Source organism: Chroicocephalus ridibundus, chromosome 1, assembly GCF_963924245.1.
Source record: "Chroicocephalus ridibundus chromosome 1, bChrRid1.1, whole genome shotgun sequence".
In the NCBI taxonomy this organism is placed as follows: Eukaryota; Metazoa; Chordata; class Aves; order Charadriiformes; family Laridae; genus Chroicocephalus; species Chroicocephalus ridibundus.
Genome location: NC_086284.1, coordinates 18,065,398 through 18,082,168, shown reverse-complemented (window position 1 = coordinate 18,082,168; position 16,771 = coordinate 18,065,398). Strand labels below are relative to the sequence as shown.

The 16,771-nt window shown below is 42.4% G+C and overlaps 1 protein-coding gene across 1 annotated transcript; it reads left to right on the top strand.

The window, feature by feature from the left end:
- The first annotated feature begins 6,290 nt into the window (after positions 1-6,290).
- Positions 6,291-12,626, top strand: LOC134517072 (stromelysin-1-like). Its single transcript, XM_063338221.1, has 10 exons — positions 6,291-6,405; positions 6,554-6,798; positions 7,269-7,417; positions 7,514-7,645; positions 8,449-8,610; positions 9,206-9,425; positions 10,585-10,718; positions 11,224-11,383; positions 12,221-12,324; positions 12,526-12,626. Exons 1-10 carry the CDS (start codon positions 6,301-6,303, stop codon positions 12,624-12,626), a joined length of 1,512 nt encoding a protein of 503 aa, XP_063194291.1. The 5' UTR covers positions 6,291-6,300.
- The last annotated feature ends 4,145 nt before the right edge of the window (positions 12,627-16,771 follow it).

The window sequence follows — 16,771 nt, the reverse complement described above, 5'->3', positions numbered from 1 at the left end:
TAAGAGTTTAAAATAAATCAATATTTTCCTTCTTTTAGACATACAACAAATATTCAATTCTTTTGGCCACACTGCTTATGTCTGGCAGTTATCCTATAGTCTGTGGCTTCATGTCTAAGAAGTACATGTTTAAAACCATTTAATTGCCAACATTATGACAAAGCTGATTGATAGATTAGACCCTTGGCTATCTGTGGTAGCATCTAAAGATTTCCCTCTTCATCACTTTGTTCAAAGACATCTTTCTGCTAAGTGAAACCTTTGTGGGTGCAGGGCTGCTTGGACCAGACAGGGGTCTAAGATGGCTATCAACGCTTCTAAGCAGGTGAGCAGCTCCACAGGAGATCCTACCTCCCTGTGGTTTTTGTACTATCTGAAAGGAAAGAAGCCATTTGATTCAGAACTATGGGCCATTAGAAAAGTGTAATTTTTTTGTCAGTGGTGGAGGCACCAGAAATTTTGAACCAAATCATGGTGTCTTCCACTGTCTTGTACGTTTCCATACTGCCTCCATCTCTCTTTGACACAGGGCTGTCTCAGAAGGCAGGGCCAGTGCATGAAGCATGTACAGTGAGGGCAAGATAAAGAACTGAGTGGCTGTTCCATGCATACCGATAACTCCCAAATGTCGCCAATGCATCTGGTGGCCACACATCTATGTTTTTACCGGGGGGGAGGAGGTGTTAGAATACTATACACTCTCTAACAGAAATTCTTCAAAGTAAAGAAATGATTCATTGCACAAATTATGTTGATCTCTAGCTAAAGATAATAATTAATGAAGGTAAAATTGATGTTTGGTACTCATGGTTTACTGGCAGTTATTTAAGGATCATTGCAGACCACTATACAAAGCAGTGATCATATCCAGATCAAACAAGGGTCAAGGACATGTGAAGATGTCAAAGAATTCCAAGTTTATTAACATATAAGTCTCCTTCAAAAAATGGACCCCTGCTACCTTAAGGCTGCACCAATCACTGGTCAAGTTCATTACTCAATATTTAAAATGGTTGTTCTAATCTCTGCACCTGAATAAATAAATAAATATGTTGCATCTATCACAAGTCATCTGTATCCGGAAGACTTTCTGCTTAAGAAGCACACATGAAAGATAGTGGATATTGTATGAAATTCCAATATTAAAATATACAACATGAGCTGAAGACCAAGATTGCCAGTAGCTAATTACCTAAATTTTCAAATTATGACCATTACACATAACAGCAGGATGACAGTTTTCTGGAGTGCTTTCCTGCTCTCCCTGCCCATGCCCAAAAGAATCAGGGAACTCATGCTTCTTAAGGAGGTGTCTTGAGTTTCATGTAGTTGTAGCACCTTGACTAAATATGTTAGTCATGGCTCCATGTTAAATTATCTAAGCTTATCCAGTCCGCACCAAAAGGAATTCCAGCTCCTTATCTCTTCCTAATTCTCAGTCCAAAGCATTGCAATCAAGTTCATATAACATTAACATATAACATATCAACAATGTTAAAAATATTAACAATACGGTTAATGGAAATATCGAAGTCAAATGCCTAAGCAGTGGTTAAGAGATGGGATTGACCAACTGCACATGGGAAAGCATTTTCTGTGGACTTGGTTTTTGTTCTACGAACCCAAGAATCTACAGAAAATCTTCGTGAGGCTAAATGACCACCACCTTAACTACCAACCCAGAGATCTGGAAGTTTGTTGACACTCTTTATAACAGAATAAGAATTGCACACGTTTAGGTCCTTGACCATTCAAGTCTGTACTTTAAGACTTTAAGGAGTCTTGGGATGAGACTCTCCTGTGGTAGACGAGAGGGGGGCAACAATTTACTGACCATTCCCTTTCAGAAGGAAGGGTGGGATCGTGCCCACATTTCAGTTTCTTTGATTGTTTGGTGTGTTGGGACAGTGACATAGTCTGAATCTAGTAGGGGCCAGGGTGGTAAAGAGGAAACAGTGAATTAATTTTGTCTCACAACCACAGTCCTTCCTGCCTCACCCCTTGCTCAGACCTGTGTCTAAATTCAGAGTATGGCCCCAACATATTGCCAGTTATGAAATAAGGGGTCTTCTGTAAGGTGCCAAAATTTCAAAATTTTGTATTCCGGTTTAATTCTTGCAAACCTCAAAATTCTTTGGCAATGGATTCTGGCCTATCTCTTGGTCACTGATGGATGATATAACACCAATGGACTGCAATTGCTTCGTGACCATGCCTTTGCAAGAAGCTACTAAGTCAGACGCTGCTGAGAGGAAATGACATGCAACTTATGAAACTTGTTTATACACTAAATACAAGTGTGGAGAAGACACAGACATCAAAAAAATACCTGAATTCCTGTTTAATTAAAATCAGCCATTGAGGCTATCTCTACGTGCCATCTCTCAGTTCGCAATGAAACCTGGACAAATTGCTCATCTGAAGTAGAAAAATGACTAACATAATTATTAGCAGCAGCTCTTTATTATAACATGAGGATGAAGAGATCCCACTGATGAATGGAGGTATATGGATATACAGGCAAAATTGTGCAATTCAAGTCAATACCTATTTCAGGCTCAGTTTCAATATTCTCAAAATACCGTCTTGCAGATATAGATTGAAAGTGTTTTGTTTTCAGTAAGTATTCTCTGGTTTCCCTGAGTCTTTTAGTAACCAACCTACTTTTTTTTTTCCATGTGACAGATTTTCTTCTTGCCTACCTCCCCCCAACCACCTCTTGGCTATTATCTAGCTGAAGACTGGCCCATATAATGATGTAAAGACCTTGTGTTTTTTTCTGTTCAGTTATTGTTCATCAAGTCCCAGAACCTCCCAGTCCCATTCAAGTGAAAAAAAAAAAAACAAAAAGACAGCAGCTTCTTCTGTTTCTGGGTATGTCCAACACCTTCATACCCCATCCTGCTTCTCTGGTACATTATGAGAGAAGAGGAGGTGGGAAAGATGACATCTATAGATCCTTCTATAAATTTAGGACGTGAAATCATAGTGTGTGTGTGTCTATTTAGTTAGTTCAAGTTTCCTTTGACATAATTTGCAGTTGTTTATACAGTTGATGCTAACTGTTTATATGACTAGGTTAAATATCCTTCCACTTCTTCTTTCCATAAATGAAAACTGCCAAACAGAACGGGCATGACATTTCTGGATGGAATTTCAACCATATGAAAAATAAGAAATGGCAAAATTCCCAGCTAGAATTTTGACAAATCTGCTAAAATTCTGGCACTTGGGCTAGACCCCACAGGATAATACGAGTTACGCTGTCAGAAGACACAGTTCTGTAGTGGAGGAGTATTAGCCTGAATGTTGGCAGGCTTTCAGCGAAATGCTCTGTTCTACTGCTGGGGTCTTACTGGGAAAGCACCCACTCTTGTCCCTGAGTGTGGTGATTAAGGCACTTGACGGTGATATGGGACGTAGGAGTCTGAATGCCGATGAGCTGAGGGAAGAAATGAGCAGTATTCCTGAATCCGTCCTGGCTGCTTTGCTGCTGTATAAGCTGGCAAGAGTCACCGCTGCGGTCTGTGCCGTCTCCAACCCAGCTGAGGTCAACAGTGACTTTGGGGCACAGAGGGGAGCAGCCTCCCAGGGCAGATGGGAAGATCAGCATCTTGTTGGGGTTACCTCTGGGGACAAGGCATGAAACAGGCACCACACCTGCCAAGAATTAGGTGTTTCTGGGCACCCCTGAAGCAGAACTCATGAACTAATAGACCTATAGTCCAGGCAAAAGTGCCATGTGAGGTCATTTCTTCAGTTCAGCTCACCTCATTTAAGTCAGAGCTGTGTCTTTGCCAATCCTCACTGTGTCCATTGACAAGGCAATTTTCAAGCACTTTAAACTTATGATTAAAGCCACAACACAGTTCTCGTTTGCATCCCGTAATGCCTAAACCCAGGAGAGTACCCGTATTAGTTTAAAGCCGTAAAAGCTGCTGATGGCTTTGGTGTCAGCACTAGAAGGCAAGTCCTCTCTTGGATACGCTTGCTCACACATCTCAGAGCCGTGCAGGCTGCCTCAGCTGTGAATTTTCCCCACTTGTGCTGCCAAACGCATTCCCAAGGCAAGACCCAGCTCTCCCTCCCAGCACTCACCAGCCACTCCATAAATGTCAGCTCCGGCACGCAGGCAACAGACCCTGGAAGGGGAAGCCAACAGCTACGAAGGAGCGGTGACAGGCCTATCGGCAGCCATGCAAAAGTCAGTGAGGAATACTAGCTTCCTAAACGTTAAAAAGGGCTTGCTAAAACGTTTGCCAACTGGTTGTGCTGCATCTCGCCGCTCTGACTGCTTCACCCCAGATCCTCTGGACACAGCAGGCAGGGTGTTTACAAAACATTTAGCTGAAAGCAAAGAGGATGAGTGCCATATGCTAACTGCTGCTGCTAGGTGCAGACATACAAACACAGCGTTTAAAATGACCCCGCTCTGTGTCTGAATTTCTTTTGCGGAAATGCTGACGAATACTCTATGAAATGCAGACAAATACTCTACCAATACATTTTGGCGTGCTGTTCCATTCACCAGCAGAGATAATATTTTACCTTGCCAATGAAAAGGGAGAGGTCCTAGCGTCCCAGGTTCATGTCTGGCTGCCTCCCTGCGTCCCCATTCCCACCTGCAATATCCCACCCCTCCTTCATGCTGGGTCGGGTGCTCTTCTCACCCTGAGGGAGCCAATGCCGTTGCTAAACCAAGCAGAAAGCTATCGTTGGTGATATCATTGGTGAGGTTGGGGTTCTTTTTCTGCAGCTTCAGCCATATGAATCGGTTCACTGAGGGCACACTTGGTATCAGAAGGGCACGGGGAAACAGCAGGAGTGCTGGCCAGGGTGGGAGGAGCAGGAGCACCCCGTTACAGCAGCAGTGAGCTATTGGGCAAAGCCACCCTCATCTTGCTGCAGCCCTAGACGTAAACATCCGTGCCACTTCACCTAGCGGTTCAGAGACCTGGGCTCTGACCTGGGTCAGGCATGCAGTGTGACCCTACTCCGGCTGGCCAGTTGAACTCCAGTTTCCTTTGGAAGGAGGCCATGCCTTTTCCCTAGGCCACCTCGCAGACTGCAGAGCTCAGCTGCTGTGGCGCTGGGGTTGTTGTTTTGAAGTTTCCAACATGTTTGCTCTCACTGTTAAAGTGGTTTATTTTCCTTCTTTTTCTCATGTTCAAAAAGAAGTAGATTATTTTTAGCTCATATTTCTCCTTTTGAACTTGCATGTGGGCACTAAGTCAACACGGGAGAATTCTGCTTCAAAAGATGGATGTCTCAGAAATGACAGGCAGGAACGAGGGAACTGAGTGACAGTGGTTCTGCAACGCCTGCATGAAGTGCAATGCATCATGTTCAGAAAAGGACACAGGAATCAAAAGTAGGACTTCTGGCAAATTGGGGAACACAAAATCTACACCTCAAATCCTCATCATCTTCCATTTGACCTTGGAGACATGTATTAAAAAGTTATCTGAAGACCCCCCGCATTCCCAAGGTGCCTGTAGTTCTCTAGGACAATTTCTATCATTTCTTCTTTAGTTGCGACAATGCCCTTGAGTGATAGGCGGTGCAGACCCGGATATACGGTCTGGGGTGCTCTACTGAGACCTTTGTGTTGTGGTGTGGGGGTTGCCTGGGGTGAACATGGGACAACAAGGGGATGAAGCCATAAAACTGTGATTACACGGGCCAAGAAAACAGCACAGGTGATGGTTGTGTAACCACGCTGGGATACCACGTTCAAGAGATGAGATAAATGGGTCATTTGTATAATCAGCTATGTCACTAAAATTGTCAGGGGCAAGATGGGCTAAAGGAAGGGGTTCATCCCTGACGTGCTGACGTCCTGCATGGGTGCCACACTGAGAAAACTGAGGAACGTTTCTGGAGATCTCTTATCATGTGCTACAAGGATCATTGTCCCTTACAAAGAGCCGGGTCCCTTTAGCACCCCTGAAAAATTAGGTGATTTTTATCCAGGTGACTGATTATAGATTCAGATACTTGTCAGTTTAAAATACTGGTCCACTTTAGGAATGAAGAAAAAAAAAAACATACTGTCCAATAGCATGATTGCGAAATCAGGGGTTTTTGGGCAAGGTAAACTGTCATGTGTTAGCTTGCTTTAAAACCAAATTTGTTTTCTATGTTTCTGTGGGAAATCAGAGGATGTTATAAACTGAGTCATGCAGTTATTGACTTTAGCAAGCACACAAATGATATAAATAGAGAAACACTGGCGAGCCTTGTACAGAAGAAGAGATTGAGAGGTCTTCTAGCAAGAGCTAATAGGACAGGGAGGCAAAGATGAAGACAAAGATCCTTCCTCTCCTTGGGTTACTGTATGTTGCATGTTCTTGTGCTTTCCCAGTGGTTCCAGAAATGGAAAAAGAAGATATGCAATTTGCTAAGGTAAGGACTACAAACAGAACTTAAGAAATAATTTATTGAGAGAAAGATTGTAGTGATGTATTAGTGACGTAGAATATTTTATTAACAACACTCTGCCTTTGAAAAGAAATTATTATGTTCTAAACTGTTGCTTTTTCTTCCCCATCAGAAATATCTGGAAAATTTTTATGATTTTAAAGAAGAGAAAAATTCTCTCTTTAAATCAAAGAACCTCAATCATATGGCTGACAAAATCCGAGAAATGCAGTCATTCTTTGGGCTAGAGGTAACTGGGGAGCTGAATCACAAGACACTGGACATGATGAAGCAGCCTAGATGTGGAATACCAGATGTTCGTTCATACAGCACCTTCCCACAGAGCCCTAGGTGGCAGAAAGAAGATGTGACATATCGGTAACATATATTAAAGCATGTTTGTCCGTACACCACTGGGAAGCTTTGTGAATGCTAGGCAGAAGTAATGACAATGGGTTCTTTACTATTTATTCCTGTATTTCTCCATATAAAGACCCCATTCAGGATAAAAGGGCCACAAATGTGGGGACTGTTCATATCCTTTGCTTTAGGCTTCCAAACAGTGATGAAAATACCAAAATAAGAGTTTACATTAGTTAGTTAACAGCCTACTAAATGATATGCTCAGTGGATAGAAGGGATACGACTGAGAGTACATAGGTTAGGATTTCTGAAAGACGTGAAAGAAAACTGTGAGAAATTCTTCTGTTATGGAAGCAAATTTGAAAATAAAGAACTCAAGACACATAAATAATAATAATCACTGATTAAAGTATTTGACCTTGATATGATGTGCCCCAGCCAAATGTGATCTGGTTGCTTTTAATTCCTTTCTCCTTATTTCACAGGATTTTGAACTACACTCCAGACATGCTACAAGCTGATGTAGAGGAAGCAATTGCAAAAGCCTTCCAGCTCTGGAGCAGTGTCACCCCTCTGAGGTTCACCAGGATTTATAGTGGTCAAGCAGATATCATGATCTCCTTCGCAGCTGGATGTAAGGGGACTCCCTTGCCTGGGAATTATAAGTGTTTGTCAGTTTTTCTTACAGAGATGATGAAAAGCATCCCTTTTATTCCTTTTTCTTTTCTAGTTCACGGTGACTTCTATTCATTTGATGGTCCAGGAGGAACTCTGGCTCATGCCTACCCCCCCAGCAGTGGGATAGGAGGAGATGCCCACTTTGACGAAGATGAAAACTGGACCAAATTTACTACCTATAGTGGTAGGCAATCTTAAGTATTGTGTTGCCTGTTTTTATTAGACAGTGTTGTCTTGAAGATAGTGTAGAGTCACAAAAACCCACGGCAGTAGTTCCAGTATTTACTGAGATGTAAAATGTCAGTGTAATTTAGTAAAATGATTCTGCGTATTTTGACCAGGGCTGCAGTCATGGCAGTCCCCTGAAGTTAAGGCACAGACTGCAATTACAGCACCAGTGAAGGAAATAACATTAGCATGAAATAGCAATATTGGGTAATCATAACATTGTAAAGCAAGGAATTTTCACCCTCGGCTAATGAACTTAAAAGTTGTAATATTGAGCTCTCACTTTTTCTTTTTCTTTTTTTTTTTTTTTATTAAAAGTGATACAGATCTTTAACTTCTGCGAAGGAAAAAAATAATCTTGAGTTTGTTGGTAAATACAATTAAATAGAACAGTGAAGTGTTCTGGTTTCCAACAATATCCAGGGATAATGTTACATGTTACTGGTCTTTGTGAAGTAGTTGCCAGGTGAATTCCATGTCATTTATAATTCCCGAAATCTGACCAGATGACTAAAATGTTCTGACCCAGTTTTGAGTCATTATTAACATTAAAGAAATATTGATTCCTTGTTGGCAGGAAAGTTTCTGCACCATGAATAAAAACTGTCCCAGGGAACCTCTTACTTGGGAGGTAGTTAGATTTTGCTGTTTTATTATGATCACAAATGATATATCATCCATAAGAGGATGGAATCTGTATCCCGCTGTCATGCAAGAAAATTTATTTAGTGTTTGTTCTTTGTGCTGGACTTTTTTTAGGATACAACTTATTTCTCGTTGCTGCTCATGAGTTGGGCCACTCACTAGGTCTTGGTCATTCCAATGTCTTTGGTGCTTTGATGTATCCTATATATATGGCCAGGGATACAAGGGACTACAGGCTTCCTCAGGATGATATTGATGGCATTCAGGCCCTCTATGGTAAGCAAGAAGCAGCATTTTTTTGGTGGATGGTGGATAAACATTTATAATGAATTTTACTCAACAGCTAAAATGTACTAAACTTTCTACCTCAGGAAGGATACTGAGGTTTAATTTACTGCTATTATTTTGGGGTAAATCTCTTGGTTTCTTTGTGGCTAAAAGTCTACATCTGCAAAATAGAATCCATGGGCTGTATCCATGCCAGTAAGTCAAAAGGTCCAAGAGCCTTCCTCCAATGATACTAGAGGAACAGCTTGTGTCTGTAGTATTAAATTTTCTTACCTTCCGCACAAGCGTGGACATGTACAACTGCCCTTTGGAAATGGTGTTTGCTCTACATTAACTTCTGAGCACATACAGTTTGAGAGACCAATGGCTTGTCAAGGTAAAACAGTGCCAGATACCATTTTAACAGTCAGCGGAACAGACAGCCAAGCTAAATTGCCCAGGAACTTTCCCTGGCATTAATTTTCTAGTTGCATTTCAACCTTAAGAAACCTATGCATTTGGCTTCATATGTTACGTCCTGAAGTTCTGCAACATGAAACACTCTAATTCACCTTCCAATTCCACACTTACCTGTTTCCCAAAGGACCCCCCAGGGAATCTTCTGCACTTCCAACAAAAGCTTTTCCCCCACAAGAGCCAACTGAAATGATACCTGCAGAAGCACCAACTGAAATGTCACCCCGGGAAGAACCAACAGAAACAACTCCCTCCAAAATCCCCACAAGACCAGAGGACTGTGACCCTCATTTGACTTTTGATGCTATCACTACTCTCCGTGGGGAAATACTGTTCTTCAAAGGCAGGTAAGCGCTTTCATTTCTAGCAACACCTTTTTGCAAGATTCACAAAGGCAAAGCATAAAGTTCAGTTTAAGGAATTTATCTTCCCTTGGTTACAAAGGAAGATATTTCTTTCTGAAAGTATTAAGACAACTTTGCAAAATTTTACTAGCGGGGCTGGTGAGTAATGTGGTTTACTGACAGGTGAGTAAAGTGTTTTAAGCCATCATCTGTCATCACCCATGTCTGTTAAAATTGTGCAAGGCTGAATAATCCCAGTGTCATTCCTCAGCCTGCAGCTGCTTCACATGCGCCACCATCCTTGTCACACCACCCCATGTGTGGTTCAGGGAGCTGTGGAAAATTTCACTGGTGACTTTCTGTGGTACTTCCACCTTGGGATCCGCACTGGACTACTGACCAGTACTGTCTGTAGGGAGGCCCCACTCTTAGAGGTGTCCACTTTTTGGGCATGATCTAACACTTGGCACTACCAGGTTGTTGGCTGGGCACATCCACCCTGGCAAGGGTGAACAGCGTGTCAGGCCCAGGGTTTCACCCACTTCTTGGTTGGTAACTGTGTTTTGATTGAACAAGTTTCCTTTGATGAAGTGGGTCTGATTCCCCTTCTAAAGAACATGATGAATTGTAGCTTAAAAACTTAATAATTTTCAGGGAAGAGGAGGAAGGAACAGTTCCTCCTTAAATTGGGTTTTAAAATGCTTCTCAAGAAGTTTAATGAACATTTGTAACCAAATTGAAATTAAGAATGCAGCTGTGCCTACCTGCATAGGACATGGTGAAGATAAAGCTTCAGTTGTCAGCAGTACCACAGAACATCATGTGTTGTCTTGCGTAAGCCATCAGGGTGTCAGTGGAGACGTCTACGGAGCCACCAGCTCTAGATGCACCTGCTTGGGCTGTAAGGTTGGATCAGATGACCTCCAGAGGTCCCTTCCAACCTCAACCATTTTGTGACCTCAGAGCAGCCAGCAGTAAAGGGCAAATGTCTATGAAAGAGTGAGCAAAGTAAAGTACTGCATCACAAAAAAGGTGATATCTCTGCCTCGTAAGGAGGACAGGTATCCAAGCAATAGGATTTAAAGTACATTTCTATGCTAGTGATCTCATAGTGAAATACAAACAATGAAACACTGCTGTTTTCATTTCTATCTATCATCAGCTACGTCTGGCGCAAAAGTCCATATTTCTCAGACATTGAGCACGACACCATCTCCTCTTTCTGGCCATCACTGGCAGCTGGCTTTGATGCTGCTTATGAGGTTGACAAGAAGGATCAAGTAATGTTTTTTAAAGGTATTTCTTTTACATTTCCATCAGTCCTTTTTATGAATGAGTACAGTTATAGTAGTACTTCTAGCTTGTATATAGTTCTGTATGTTAAGTAATAATAATAGAAGTAATACAATAGCAATAATAATATATATTCCTAATATTTAAATCCATTTTTATTTTCAAAATGCCATTACTGTCATTAACTAATGCTGCTTCACAACAGAGAAGATCGTAACTGAGACAAAATTGATTGCCTACATGAAGTTATCGAAATATATTTTTAAAGGTGCCAAACACACCTGGAAAATATGTTGAGTTTTAACTACTGAGTATATAGTACTCTAATGTGGAAAATATTTCAAAGCTCTGAAATATTCAAATTTATGTGTGCCCTAGAGGGTCATGTTCTTCTTAGCTGGACATCCGTGCTGTTTGGTGGCATTTACTACACAGAAAGCTCTGGGTCTTTGATGCAGAGGAGCTCAGCCTCCCCGGGAATCCCTACTAACTTCTGGTTTTCCTGCAGATGACCAGTACTGGGCTGTCAGCGGCTACAGCATACAGCAAGGCTTCCCCAAGCCTATTCAGAACCTGGGCTTCCCCTCAAGTGTCGGGAAAATCGATGCAGCTGTTCATGATCAAAATACCAAAAAAACCTATTTCTTTGTAGGCAACAAGTACTGGAGGTAAGGCTCATTCCTGTTTTGCACAACAGATAATCAAAATAGCTTTTAAAATGACAAGTTATATTAGAATTTGTAGAGTAAATTTGTGGCCTTTTATTGTCAGCCTTTTCAGTCAGCATAAAGCTGAAACTCAGAGGCAATTACTCATGCCTTCTCATAGAACAAAATCTGTAACACCTGAGATAAAGACAACGTCTGTTTACTATCACTAGTCTGTGATTAACAGACACAAGCAAACGAGCTTTGTTTACCTGTTAGGAAGCAGTATTACATGAAATTAATATAAAATGTGATATTAATGTGATAATGTGAGTAGACTTTGTCGGCATTTCACGTATTCGTTCAGTAGCTATTAAGGGGCAAAAGTGCTCTCTGAAATGTACAAATGACACATCTATCGAGAAAGCTATGAAAAGAGATTAAAATATTTACATTTTAAGAAACAGTTCAGCTAAGCAGTAATGTTAACCCTAATAACTAATCTGTAATATTATATTGAAAGAGTATTATTCATAGATTGGATGCTGTAAAATTAAAATATTAAATTTGAATATTTATTTAATTTTATTACTCAGTATAAGCCCTATCCAGCTTTATTATCAGTCTCAGGGAATGGAACTGAACTATTTATTCTGATGTTCTGAAAACAGCCTTTCATAGGCCACTGAAGATGTGAATATTCACATAGCTGGGAATTATACAGTTCTATGAGATCACAGATGCTCACTGTTACTGGATTTTCAGCTGAGAGTAGGCTTGCCTAGTAAAAATTCCTCCTGGTTTCAACATTGAACATCACATGTTTGTTTCTTGTTTTCATGCAATTTCTTTATTTAGTTTCAATGAAAACACTCGATCAATGGAAAGGGGATATCCAAGAAAAATAGCAGCTGACTTCCACGGAATTGGCCACACAATTGATGCTGCCCTTCAGAAAAATGGTAAATAAATTAAAATGTAATTCTGAACAAAACAAAAGACCGCTAACTGAAGCCAAAAAGGTCTATGTTTCAAATACATATATATAGATGAAATGTTTGTTCTGTTATTTTTTTTAATCACCCAAGAAAATAGTGAGTGTATATCAATATGTATACAAAAAGGAAATACTAATTTTCCAATAATTTTCCTTCCAATTCTAGGACATTTCTACTTTTTCCATGGATCAAACCAGTATGAGGTTGACATCAAGAACAAGAAACTCATCCGTATAATGAAGAGCAACAGCTGGTTTAATTGCTAGAAATATTAAGTGATGACGCAGGAGTGTATTTCTACTGGAAATGTTTTTTCATGTTTCTTGGTTATAAACAATATCATTCGGCTGTTACTGTGCATCTGAGTCTGAAATTATGGTCTTTGAAAATTCTAATTTAAAAACTTAAAAATGAAAAACTTAATGTACAGTTTTAATTTATTTTGTTTTCCAATTATTTATTAATCAAATTGTTTTTGACTAATAAAGTATTTTGCTCGAGTATTCTGGTTCTGGTTCTTGTTCTGGTTCAGTCGGCTGGAGACAAGGTATCTGATATGACCACACACAAGCCTGAACAGTGTCAGGACTCCACAGCCATTTTTAATGGGCTCAGTATCTGTAGGGGGGAAGTTAAAGAGAAGCAGAAGTAGGTGGGCAGCTTCAACAGGCAATAAGAAATGACCTGGGGGACAGAGGAGGGGACACTCAGGAACAATGCAGGGGAGGTGGAAGAGGTAGGAGAAGATCCTACACAATGGTGTGAGAAGGACTGTGGAGAGACTGGTGGCTGTGGCCTCAACCACCGTGACCCCACTGCATGGAGACGGAAGGGTCAAGGCAGAGATGGGGACAGGTGCCTGCTGGTCGATGGGGAACATGGCAATGGGCTGAGAGGACCTGTGGTCCAGTGTCGCTGTGGGTGGTTTTGGTGGGCAGAGTTGTTGGTACAGCAGGACGTGAGAGGCCAGAGAGAAGAGTAGGTGTTTGGTTTTGGGATGGAGGCAGCATGCAGGCAGGGTGGGAAGTGATGGATATATGGTTACAGGGTACCACTTAGTCAGGGGATTACCCTTGCTGAGCTGTGACCACGTGCCATGGGAATGGAGTCGGGGCTGATGGTCCAGCTTGTAATGCTGGACAAGAATTTACCGACAAGAACCACTTCCCAGAGCAAAGCCAAAGCAATAAGAAAACAACCCAGGATATTCATATAACTACCACAGACAAATCCTCCAGAGGAAGATTGGTGAGACACAGACAAAAACACATGTGCTTCCTCTGTCTATCTTGTATGGGTCTCCCTCAACAGGGCAATAGCTCAATGACTAAAACACCCCTTGGGCTGTAAGAAAGCTTGGCTGAAGTCCGCCCTCTCCTTGAAAGGATTTTATGTCATCTCTCAAAACACTGCTCTGATGATGTGATTATACAAGGAAGGTAACTCCTCCTCGCTATTCCTATTTATCTAGCAGAATTGACAAAGGCAGCAAGAGGGAGAACAGTCTTCCAGTTACCACAGCTCAAACCCTGTTGGGCAGAGGTGAGATTTGCTCCCAGTCTTCTGCGCGGGGCATATCCCTCAGACATCTTGTCAAAACACCAACTAACATTCACACACCATCCACCAGGTTCAGAGAAAGCCATGTGTCTTCTAGTGTACCCGCAGACCCACCGTCCCACTGTGCTAGCAGACAAGACCAGGGACAGACAGTCGAGATGCTGCCATGTCTGATCTTGGAAAACCTCTTCTTTGCCATGTTCTGCTCCTCATGCATGCCTTGTGCCATGCTGGATACGCACTGAGCACCCCTACAGCAAGACCTAAAACCAACCAAGGTGACAAATTAAGCCATGAATCTCAGCAGGGCTTAAAAGTCATGTAGGGACTGAACAGCTCAGCATTGCCACAAAGACAGTGGCGCACCATGGTGAAGTCATGGACTGACAAGTGGGTGAGCTCACCTGGCAGCAATCCAGGCAGGGCAGAGACACAGGAAAACTGGTGTTGCCCCAGTATCTCCCAGTGTCTTTCTCAATAGCTTGTGCTGTGTACACAGCCTGTCCAGAAGAAACTTCAGTCCAAGGACTTTTGATGCCTCCAGGGTTAGGCAGGGCACTTGCGAGTACTGCTTGTATTTAAATAATGCAGTGAATTCCCTTTGATTTCAAAAGTGCCTACATGCTTTGATATCCTAACTAGATACCTTCTGGTATGTGAAGGCTACCTTCAGAAATCAGGCCTTTAGGCTTTGGTTGTGGCTGAGACTTGAAAGCGGTTAAGGAGGAACCAAAGAGAACATTTCAGCAACAGTGAAGCAGAACATTGATGATGTTTATAATGACTCACCTTGGCCATTATACTAACTTATTTCTCGTACTTAAGGCCAGTACTGTTTTTTAGTTATGATCTCAAGGAAACAGCTAAATTAAAACTTTCCCCCCACCTCCAGGTATTAATTAGATTTAACTACAAGTATCTGAAAAACTAGTGATATTTCCTTGGCTGTGAAGGAGAAGCTAGAAAGTATCTGTTGTCTTGTCAAACCTGGACCTTAAATGGAAGACAACATGGCATGGATTTCACGTGGACAAGGGGACTGGTGAGATGTGTTAACCATGGATTTTCCATCTGTATTTCTGCTTTGTCACGGAATCACAGAATCACGGAATTTTTCAGAGTTGGAAGGAACCTCTAGAGATCATCTAGTCCAACTCCCCTGCCAAAGCAGGATTGCCTAGAGCACATTACTCAGGACTGCATCCAGGCGGGTCTTGAAAGTCTCCAGAGAAGGGGACCCCACAACCTCCCTGGGCAGCCTGTTCCAGTGCTCATATTTGATCGGAACTTCCTATGTTCCAGCTTGTGCCCATTACCCCTTGTCCTGTTAGTGGAAACCACTGAAAAGAGTCTGGCTCCATCCTCCTGAAACCCACCCTTTAGATACTTGTAAACGTTAATAAGGTCTCCCGTCAGCCTTCTCTTCTCCAGGCTAAAGAGTCCCAGCTTTCTCAGCTTTTCCTCATAAGGGAGATGCTCCAATCCCTCAATCATCTTTGTTGCCCTACACTGGACTCCCTCCAGTAGTTCCCTGTCTCTCTTGAACTGGGGAGCCCACAGCTGGACACAGTACTCCAGTTGTGGCCTCACCAGGGCAGAGTAGGGGGGGAGAATGACCTCCCTTGACCTGCTGGCCACACTCTTCCCTATGCAGCCCAGAATTCCCTTGGCCTTCTTGGCAACAAGGGCACATTGCTAGCTCATGGATAATTTACTGTTTACCAAGACTCACAGATCCTTTTCTTCAGAGCTGCTTTCCAGCAGGTCCACCCCTAACCTATACTGGTGCCTGACATTCTTCCTCCCCAGGTGCAGGACCCTACACTTCTCCTTGTTGAACCTCATTAGGTTCTTCTCTGCCCAGCTCTCCAGCCTGCCTAGGTCACACTGGATGGCAGCACGGCCCTCTGGGGTGTCAGCCACCCCACCCAGTTTGGTATCATCAGCAAACTTGCTGAGCATACACTCTGTCCCCTCGTCCAGGTCGTTGATGAACACATTAAACAATACTGGTCCAAGTATTGACCCCTGGGGGACACCACTGGTTACAGGCCTCCAACTCGACCCTGCTCCATTAAACACAGCCCTCTGAGTCCTGTCACACAGCCAGCTCTCAATCCACCTCACTATCCCCTCGTCTAGTCCACACTCCCTCAGTTTCCTAAGGAGGATGTTATGAGAGACAGTGTCAAAAGCCTTGCTGAAGTCAAGGTAGATGACATCTGCTGCTCTGCCCCCATCTAGCCAACCAGTTTTAACATCATAGAAGGCTATGAGATTGGCCAAGCATGATTTACCCTTGGTAAATCCGTGTTGACCACTTCCAGTAACTTCCTGCTCTTGAACGTGCTTGGGTATGACATCCAGAACAAGTCTCTCCATTACCTTGCCACGGATGGAGGTGAGACTAACTGGTCTGTAGTTCCCTGGGTCCTCCTTCCTGCCCTTTTTGAAGACTGGAGTGATATTGGCCTTCCTCCAGTCCTCAGGCACTTGTCATAGTGTCTTAAACTTTAGCAAGGAAAGAACATTACTTTTGGCTTGGGGAAAAGCAATGAAATTCCTGGCAAATGGTATAATAATACGTAATTCAGATGGGTTTGGAAACAGGAGGGCTGGAGCTCCCTGTCTACACTTAGAATCATAGAATCTTCATGGTTGGAAAGGACCCTTAAGATCATTGAGTCCAACCAAACAACCTACAATCTCTGCCACTAGAGCATGCCCTGAAGTTCCAAATCTAGACATTTCTTAAACACCTCTAGGGATGGTGACTCAACCACCTCCCTGGGCAGGCTGTTCCAGTGCCTGACCACTCTTTCAGTAAAGTAATTCCTCCCAATATCTAATC